This window comes from Chiloscyllium plagiosum, chromosome 27 (assembly GCF_004010195.1).
Source record: "Chiloscyllium plagiosum isolate BGI_BamShark_2017 chromosome 27, ASM401019v2, whole genome shotgun sequence".
NCBI classification, from domain to species: Eukaryota; Metazoa; Chordata; class Chondrichthyes; order Orectolobiformes; family Hemiscylliidae; genus Chiloscyllium; species Chiloscyllium plagiosum.
In genome coordinates this window covers 16,964,908-16,975,317 of record NC_057736.1, presented here as the reverse complement: position 1 = coordinate 16,975,317, position 10,410 = coordinate 16,964,908, and the positions used below count along the sequence as shown (strand labels likewise).

Below are 10,410 nucleotides of genomic sequence, written 5' to 3'. Positions count from 1 at the left end.
AGGCTGGGGGGCTGAGAGAAAATTGGGAGGGGGGGTGGGGTTGGGGGGAAGGTACCTGAGAATGCGATAGGTAGATGTAGGTGGGAGAAGGTGATAGGTCGGAGAGGAGGATGGAGCAGATAGATGGGAAAGGTGATGGGCAGGTCAGGAGGGCGGTGCCGAGTTGGAGGCTTGGGACTGGAGTAAGATGGGGGAGGGGAAATGACAAAACTGGTGAAATCCACATTGATGCTGTGTGGTTGCAGGGTCCCAAGGTGGAATATAAGGAGTTCTTCCTCCAGGCATCAGGTGGTTAGAGTTTTGCGATGGAGGAGGCCTAGGACCTGCATGTCCTTGGCAGAGTTGGAGGGGGAGTTTAAGTGTTCAGCCACGGGATGGTGGGGTTGGTTGATGCGGGTGTCCCAGAGATGTTCTCTGAAACGATCTGCAAGTTGGCGTCCTGTCTCCCTGACATAGAGACCACATCGGGTGCAACAGATACATAGGTGACATTGGTGAACGTACGGGTAAATTTCTGTCGGATGCGGTAGGATCCTTTGGGGTCTTGGACAGAGGGGAGGAGGGAGGTGTGGATGCAGGTTTTGCACTTCCTGCAGTAGCAGGGAAAGGTGCCAGAAGTGGGGTGAGGGCGGGTGAGAGGTGTGGATCTGACGAGGGAGTCGCTGGGGGAATGGTCTCTCCAGAAAGCTGATAGGGGCGGGGAGGGAAATATATCTCTGGTGATAGGGTCTGTTTGTGGGTGACGGAAGTGGTGGAGGATAATACGATGTGTATGGAGGTTAGTGAGGTGGAAGGTGAGGACCAAGGGAGTTCTGTCCTTGTTGTGGTTGGAGGGGTGGGGTTCAAGGGCGGAGGTGCAGGAAGTGGGGGAGATGCACTGGAGGGCATCATTGACCACATGGGAAGGGAAATTGCGATCTTGGAAGAAGGAGGACATCTGGGATTTCCTAAGGTGGAATTTTCGTTTCAGAGAACATTCCTCTCATTTCAGAGAACATCTCTGGGAGACCCGCACCAACCAAATACACCACCCTGTTGCTGAACATTTCAACTCCCCCTCCCACTCCATCAAAGACATGCAGGTCCTGGGCCTCCTCTTACCATCCGACGCCTGGAGGAAGAATGCCTCATATTCCGCCTTGGGATTCTACAACCACACAGGATCAATGTCATTTTTACCAGTTTCCTCATTTCAACATTCACCCCGCCACATTATCCCAGTCCCAAACCTCCAACTCAGCACCGCCCTATTGACCTGTCCATCACCTTTCCCATCTATTGCCCACTTTCATCTACCTATTGCATTCTCAGCTACCTTACCCTCAACCCCATCCCCTCCCATTTTTCTCTCAGCCTCCCGGCCCACAAGCCTCATCTCTGATGGAAGGGCTTATCTCCGAAACGTCAATTCTCCTGCTCCTCGGATGCTGCCTGACCTGCTGTGCTTTTCCAGCACCACACTCACGACTCTGATCTCTACCATCTGCAGTCCTTACTTTCTCCTACTCACAATGCAGCTATGAATAACACTTTCATACAATTCAAGGAGACCAACGCATGGTTTGAAAAGCACAATGCAGCTTAAATTTCTCCAAGTAAGCAGACAGACTAGCTGAAATGTGGGAACCATAGCTCAGAAGAATTCCCTCCTCCTTCCCTCCACCCAAGGCCAGCTGTCGCACTGCGACACACTTGTGCTAAAATTAGCCAGAGCGTCAAGAGGGTTTATGCACAAGGTTATGTTAACCCCTCATCGCCCAGGCATTGTTAATTGCTGCTTTATTCTTGTCGATCACAACAGGTTTATAGAATATTTGCATGCCATTTGAGCCAAAAGCTCCAGACAGGTTTTCTGTCATGTTGTATTACATTCCTCAGTCACTTTTCCTCAATTCCCTTCTCTTTGCTGTCATGTTACAGATTCATAATGACATAAAATGAGGTCACTTGGTTCCTCAGGTGTATGCTTTTACATCATTTTATTCCAGTAGTTGATGATCAGAGTCATATGTCTGGTCTAACGAAAGCTCTATGCATGTGTTAAGATTATATCTCTGCATTGGACTACCATAAAAATGAATCCCAGTGCTTTGATTGTACTTTTTAAAGGAATAGTTAATGTGCCATGTCAGTTTTAATAATTTTCAATGATTTGACACACATCTGCCCCTTCTTTCTCTTCCTAAACTATTCCTCACCTTTTGCTGTTGAAATACATTCTGTAGAGGGGCCACCTCACAGTCCTTGTGAGCTCCAAAGACCTTGCACATTGAGCAGGTGGGAACTTGGCAAGAGATGCAGTAAATGTTGATCTTTTCATCTTCGTGCTCTTCACACATGGGCTGGTTACCTTTCTTCAAGGGTTTGCTGTATGTCAACGGAATAGATATATGTTCATCAGTATGTTGTTAATCATAAGGAAGTATTACAGGAGTGATGTGAATTACACCGAGTTTGCAGCACAGAAACAGGCTGTTTGCCCTTTCTAGCTGATGGTGGTGTTTATTTTCCGCATGAGCCTTTTCCCACCCCTATTAATTTCAACCTATCACGGTAACCTAATACTTCCTCTCTCTTGTCTTATCTATCGTTTCTTTAAATGTATCAAAACAGAAATTGCTGGTGACACACAGCGGATCTGTGGGCAGTAAAAAGACAAGTATCTGCACCAAAAAATGTTCTATTTCTAACAGATGTTGATGAATTTATTGTGCTTTTCCAGAATTTGCTGTTTGCATTTCAGATTTCCAATACTCAGGACTATTTGTCTTCAATCCCCCAGAGTGATTGTGCCTTTTTTTTGGTCATATAAACTGACACTATTTTGGAACCTGTGCACACTGCAGCCAGCAAATGCATGATGCGTTTGACATAATTAATACAAGATAGAGGAACAGACATTGGTACCACGATTGAAAAGCATATGTTTTTGAGGAGTTATTGATAAATATGGGTGGACATGTTCAGGGGCTCTGGGGGAGAAAGGAAGCTTGAAGGCAGCAGGATTAAGAAGTAAGCATCTGCACCAAGTGAGACGTATGTAATGTGATATAGAGGGCGGGTGGGGATGTGATGGGGAAAGCACAATAACCAGTGGACCCAGGTTGGAGAGCAGTACGAGGTTTGGATACAAGACTGGGAGAAGGTGCAGAGTTGTAAAAACTCATTCCCAGACAGTTGGCATTGCTGGAAAGATTGTCCTTTGTTATCCATCCTCTATTTGGTCTTAAAAAGGTGATGGTATCTCATTATCTTTAACAGCTGTAGTCTGTGATGAAAGTCCTCTCACAGTACTGTTCTACAACTTTGATTCACTGATGATTAAGGAATTGTGATATTTGTCCAAGTCACAATAAAGTGGACTCAGAAGGGCACTTGCAGGCGATGGTATTTCCATGTGGCTGCTGCCTTTGTCCTTCTGGTGATGGGGTTACTGAAATGAAAGTTCTATCTTGATCATGCCAACTCTTCCCTAACACTGGTGACGAAGGCAATCATTGGATGGTATTTAAAAAACGGTCATAATTCTTTAAAATTATTTATTCTGGCTGCAGCTACATTTCAGAGATGCTCATTGTTCATAAAGTTAAATCACTCATCATTAGATTTTTAAAAATGCTATTTGTTTTATGTCATAACATTCTGATATTTTTATGTAACTCATTTCGTTAATGGTCAGGCATTTTTTTTAAAGGCACAGCTTAGCAAAGTTGGGTAGTTACTGACCAACTATTTTTAAACATTGAGAAACAGCTGGGCTAAATAAAATTTGTGTCATCGTTACCACTTGAAACCTTGCCCAGATGACCTTGAGAATATGAATACAGTGGGAAGTCACTGTATCTTAACATGGAGAGTGAAAAGAAAATTCTTTAGATATTGTATGATCTGATTTTCATCTGAATTATAACCCTCTGGTTAATGACCTGGTTCTTTTCCACCAGTAGAATATGAAATTGAAAAATAACTTTCCTTTATTCCACATCTTATCCCACCCTCAGGCATTTCCCCAGTGATTGAGATACAATTCATTGCTTTTGAACACAGGTCACTGTTGGTCCACAGACTAATTAATTTAGTGCAACCTTTACAGACTCAAAAAATATTTCAATTTGCAGATGACATTTTATAATAGCTACAAATTTACTTTATCCTAATCTACACTCAAAAAATTGAGAAAAGCTTGAAGATCTTAATCTATGAAATCAGCATCTATCAGACATCAAAAATCTTACTTCTGCTCCACATATTGTGAACGTTTTATATTCCTCCAGTCAAGTTTATAATGCTTATTAAAATTTGAGCATGCTTGTATTAAAACTTGTCACATTGTAATTACACCCTCCTACCAGTGAAGGCACTGTAATATTACCCCAAATTGAAGTATGTTGTGACAAAGAATTTTACAGTTCGGAAGATCCATGCTGGCATTTAAACTCCATGCAGGCTTTCTCCCACCTAGTTTATTCACACCATGTCAACAGATCTTTTTATTAATTTCTTCCTCTTGTGTTTATCTAGCTTCCTCTTAGAACCATCTATAATAATCATCTTCAGCCACTCTATATGGTAGCAAGTTTCACTGAATAAAGAAACTGTTCCTGAATTCTTTATCAGTTTGATTAATTATGCCTTATTTTTGTAACCCTCTTAGTTTTGGATTCCCTTACAGATGGAAATATCTGTAATCTGCTCCATCTAGCGCCTTCGTAATCTTCAATGTGAGTTGTTCACATGGGCAAGTTCCATTATAAAAGGAAACGTATGACTTTGTAACAGAACTGCAAAAATAAACACAATATATAACAAACTGGGCTGGCATTACATCTTTGGACCCAGTCCAATTGTCCCTGAATATTATCCCCTCTTCAACTGAAGATTACAAGGTTTGGACTCTTGACATGTTCACATGACAGAGTGCAGTAAATTCCAGCAAACACCTCCAGGAGGCATCTTTGCGACCACTGCATGAGATGTGTTATAATAATCATCTTCCCAGCCCAGCAATGGGTTTCCATCTTTCCCCCTCTCACTCAGCTGTATCTCTGACCCCTGCCCCTAACAACAAACTTGATTCAGAAGGAGAAATGGTTCCCCAGGCTAACCTGATGCCCTCCTCCTTGTAGATATCAATGATGTTCTCCACCAGCAGGTTCCTCTGCAGTCCATATACCCCATGACGGTCCAGGATAACTTCATGTCGACAGGTTGGGCACCTGAACCTACCGCCAGAAATCATGGTACCTCGACCCTGCCAATATGGATTAGCAGCCTAAAAAAAGCATACATATACGTGAATCTACAAAATCACAAGCTCACACATTAGCACCATAGAAAACTGACTGTAATATTATACCTACTCATCACTTTTAAAAATAATGTCAAATGATGTCTTCTTAAACTTTCTGCTTTAAAAAAGTTTATTCAGTTAAAAGTTTATTAAATTTTATATTAAAGAGGTCGCCCTCAGCCTGAACGATCATTCCTATATTATATCAGTAACTTTATTTGAAATATATACTTAATTAATTATAAGATTCTTTGGGACAACCTGAGGTTGTGAATAGTGTTAAAGAATTGAAATTCTGCTTTGCTTCACATCTTTCTGTTTTGAGCACCAATTGTGCAGAGGGCACTTGGTTCAGGTTCATTTTCATGTTTGCGTTAGTCTAGCTGATCTCAAGCTTCAGTTCAGTTGTTGCAACTGGTTTCAGTGGCCCTGGGCTGAGGAAAGGGGAAGAAATTAAACTGGGGCTCTCACTGGAATTTGCTCATGTATAGGCATCAGTTCATAGCAGACCTAAGCTTGGTAAGTGTACTTACGAGTGTCAAACAGCCAGTTGACCTTCATTGTCAAGGTTGATGTTGGTGAGGTATGGGGAAGCGGGATCGACAAGCTAAACTCCGACTTTTATTTGTATAGCACACATATCAAAGTACCAACATTCCATGGCATTTCATGGGGGCCACACCAAACCATTCTTGACACCAAGCCACTGATGGAGATATTACACCAGAGGACTGAAGTCAAGTTACTGTAACCCAGCAAAGGGGTCAGAGTTTTCCAAAGAAAGTTTGAGAGGAGTTAGGCTTTTCCAAATATTACAGTCTCTGAAAGTTTGGAACACTGAAAAGAAACCCCAGTTTGAATGGACCCAGCTTAAGAACACTAACCTGGAATACATCATTGGCACATTTTCTGCACAGATTGTGTTGGCACGGCAGGATCACAACTGGCTTTTCAAACATTTCGAGACAAATTGGGCAGATCAGTTGCTTCTCCAGCGTCTCCATCGTACTGGATTCTCGAATAATGTTCGGCTGGAAATCCATCTCCAAATATAGTGCACACCACTTAAAAACCTGCTGAGTTGTGTTGCCTTTTTCCTCTCCCTGTCGCTGTCGTTGCTTTCAGTCAAATTCCTTGTTAGTATCCTCTTCAGAAGAGATTCACTGGAGCTCAGGCGTTGTGATAAGATTACTCCTTATTCCTTTTCTGTCTGTGCACGACAGCTCATGTCCTTTTTATAAAGGTTTCCAGTGTCACATGATAGCTGGGGTCGGGGAGGTGGGGGATGGGGGAACATAGTCCTCAACATAACTTCTCCCATATTAGAAACTTGCAACGTGAAACTGAGAACAAGCAGGACCTGGAGATGCAGTCACATGTGACACTCAGCAAAACAACTTACACAGAAATAATAAATAAAAATAAAGTTGCTAAACATTTTACATAACTGCCAATAGATCAAGGTGAGTAGAAAACATCTTGTCCAAAATGTCCAACAAAAACAATTTTGTTTTCATAATGCATCAAGGGAATTTTGAAAGAACTTTAACAGGACAATCATGTAGATAATCATGGATACTGAGAGTGAGGGAGAAAGGCATCAGAAAGTTTGTGTAGGTGTTGGTTATCTGGAGACTGTTGAAAGCAGGAAGGGCGGTTGTGAAGAAATGCAGTCTTTTGGGGATGGGGATACTCTCAAAGCAGGGGGATGTGATAGTGAAAGAGTAGAATGTAGTGACCAGCAGCCAGGAGTGAAATGGAGAATTGGTCTAGGTGGGTTTGCCTTGTTTTAAAGTTTCTAGTTGGTGCATCCAGAGTTATTGTCGATGTGGCTAATATTGAAGAAAACACAAATCCTTTCCACTTATCAATTGCAAAGATTCTGCAGCTGTTGAACGTAAGATATGTAGTAAATTCTGGTCTTGTCAACAACACTGACAACCCAAGAATTAATTTTGTAAAGACTAGTAGATCTAAGCCCTGGAGTTTCCTCTGAATATTTGCCCAGTTACCTGAAATGTGTTCACGACCATTTTGTGGCTTAAACATTGGACATAAGTGGGTCATGAGCACAACTAGAATAATGTTCAGATTCTCATCAATCTTAGTAAACATTGAAACTGCCCAAACAGATGTCCACCCACAACACGTGCAACACCCCACATGCTCTAACTCTCAATCACAAGTAATTCAAATGTGTTTGTTCATAAGTCTCAGTAGGAAGTCTTGTGGCACGATTACAATCCTAGCCACTGAACCAGAATCACCAGGTTTCAGCCCTACTATACATTTTAATAGCCAAGAAAGATATATTCATAATGTGGCAAACATGCTGAGTATCAATCAATAAATCCTTCTAATTGGTGCTAGTGGCTGAGTTTAAGTTGAGGAGATGTTCCTAATCAGCCACGTGACAGAAAGAACATTGGACACCATACTGTCACAATTTACCATTTCTGACTACAAACATGCATTTAAATTTTTTTTTTTCCCTTGTGAGACATGGACATTGCTGGCTCACCAGCATTTATGGTGGTGAACAATGAAACAACTTACAGGAGGAGGAGGCTCCACAAAATCACACCATGGTCAATGATGGAAGAGCCCAACACATCATCACAAAATATAAGGCTGAAGCATTTGCAGCAACCTTCAGACGGAAGTGGTGAATGGATGATGCACAGTGGTCTCCTCCACTGATACCCAGCATCACAGATACCAGTCTTCAGCCAATTCGATTCACTCCACATGATATGAAGAAAGGTTTGGAGACACTGGATACTACAAATGCTATGGGAACTGACAACATTCTGGCAGTAATATTGTGCTCAAGAACTTGCTATTCTCCTAGCCATGCTGTTCCAGTACAGTTACAGTACTGGTATCTACCCGACAATGCCCAGGTATGTCCTGTACACAAAACACAAGTAAACACAATCCAGCCAATTACCGCCCCCATCAGTCTACTCTCGATCATCAATAAAGTAATGGAAGGTGTCATCAACAGTGCTACCAAGCAACACCTGCTCAGCAATAACCTGCTCAGTGCAGCCAGTTTGGGTTCTGCCAGAGCCACTCAGCTACTGCCCTCAATACAGCCTTAGTTCAAACATGGATAAAAGAGCTGAATTCCAGAGGTGAGGTGAGAGTGACAGCCCTTGACGTCAAAGCTGCATTCAACTGAGTGTGGCATCAAGGAGACCTGGCAAAATTGGAATCAATGGGTATTGGGGGCAAAGTCTCCGCTGGCTGGATTCATCCCTGACACATAGGAAGATGGTCATGATTGTTGGAGATCAGTCATCGCAGCTGTAGGACAACTCTGCAGAGTAGTGTTCTAGGCCCAACAATCTTCAGTTGTTTCATTAATGACCTTCCCTCCATCATAAGGTCAGAAGTGGGGATGTTCACTGATGATTGCACAATGTTCAGCACCATTTGCGACTTCTCACATACTGCAGCAGTCCACGTTCAAATGCAACAAGATCTAAATATCCACACTTGGACTCTCAAGAAGTCAAGTAGCATTCATGTCACACAAATGGCAGGCAATGACCATCACAATAAAAGACAATCTATCTACTGCCTTTTGACATTCAATGGTGTTACCATCACTGAATACTCCACTGTCAATTTTCTGGGGGATTATCATTGACCAGAAATTCAACTGAACTCACCACTTAAACACATTGGTTACAATCGCAGGTTAGAAGCTAGGAATACTGTGGTGAGTAACTCACTTCCTCACTACCCAACACAACCACACACCCTGAACATCACCACATGCAAGTTCTCCTCCAAACCACTCACCATCCTGACTTGGAAATATATCGCCAATTTGGATAGTGGGCTAGTGTAGGTTAGGTGGGCTTGGATCGGCGCAACATCAAGGGCCGAAGGGCCTGTACTGCGCTGTATTCTTCTATGTTCTATGTTCTTCACTGTCACTGGGTCAAAATCCTGGAATCCCTTTCCTAAGGGCATTATGGGTTCTATCTTAAGCACAAGGACTATAGTGGTTCAGGAAGACAGGCCATCACCACCTTATCAAAGGCAACAAGGGAAGGACATCTTTTTTTAAAGAATTCATTTGTGGGATGTGGGCATCACTGGCTGACCAGCATTTATTGCCTATCCCTAGTTGCCATTGAGAAGTTGGAGGTGAGCTGCTTTCTTGAACCACTGTCCACCTGTTCTGGGTTGACTCATTAGGGAGGGAATTCCAGGATTTTGACCCAGTGGCAGTGAAGGAACAGCAATATATTTCCAAGTCATGATCATGAGTGGCTTCAATGGGAACACGTAGATAGTGATGTTCCCATGTACCTGCTGCTCTTGTCCTTCTAGATGAAAGTGGTCATAGGTATGGAAGATGCTATCTATGGATCTTTGGTGAATTTCTGTAATGCATCCTGTAGACAGTACACACTGCTGCTACAGAGCATCCATGGTGGGGTGAGTCGATAATTGTGGGTGTGGTGCAAATTAAGTGGGTTAACTTTTTCCTGGATGGTGTCAAGTTCTTGAGTGTTGTTGGAACCATACTCATCCAGGCAGGTGGGGAGTATTCCATCACACTCCTGCCTTCATACAATCCCTACAGTGTGGAAGTAGGCCATTCAACCCATCAAATTCATACAAACCTTCCAAAGAACATTCCACCCTGACCCACCACCTTCTCTATCCCTGTAACGTTGCATTTTCCATGGCTAATCCACATAGCCTATACATGCTTGGACACTATGGGCAACTTATCATGGCCAATCCACCTTACTGGCACATCTTTCAACAGTGAGAGGACACTGGAGTGCCTGGAGGAAACCCACACAGATAGTGGGGGAGAATGTGCTAAGTCCACACAGCCAATCACCTGAGGCTGGAATCGAACCCTGGTCCCTGGCACTGTGAGGCAGCAGTGCTAACCACTGAGCCATTGTTCACAAGGATATGTGCCTTATAGATGGTGGAATGGCTTTAGGGAGTCAGGAGATGAGATACTTACCATAGTATTCCCAGCCTCTGACCTGCTATTATAACCATTATGGTTATGCGGTGAGTCCAGTTGAGTTTCTGGTCAATGGTAACTCCCAGGATGTTGATAATGGGGGAGTCAGTAAAGA

At 42.9% G+C, this 10,410-nt stretch overlaps 1 protein-coding gene across 2 annotated transcripts in view; it reads right to left on the bottom strand.

Moving 5' to 3' along the window:
- LOC122563598 (E3 ubiquitin-protein ligase TRIM63-like) overlaps nt 1–6,505 on the bottom strand; it is a 17,682-nt gene extending 11,177 nt beyond the window's left edge. For both annotated transcript variants that reach the window (XM_043717525.1, XM_043717526.1), the window contains exons 1-3: nt 6,175–6,505; nt 5,106–5,272; nt 2,199–2,367 (exon numbers count right to left, since the gene is read on the bottom strand). In XM_043717525.1, coding sequence (XP_043573460.1) covers nt 2,199–2,367; nt 5,106–5,272; nt 6,175–6,333 — 495 coding nt within the window. In that variant the 5' untranslated portion in view covers nt 6,334–6,505. The remainder of the gene's footprint in view (nt 1–2,198; nt 2,368–5,105; nt 5,273–6,174) is intronic.
- Between the last annotated feature and the right edge of the window lie 3,905 nt (nt 6,506–10,410).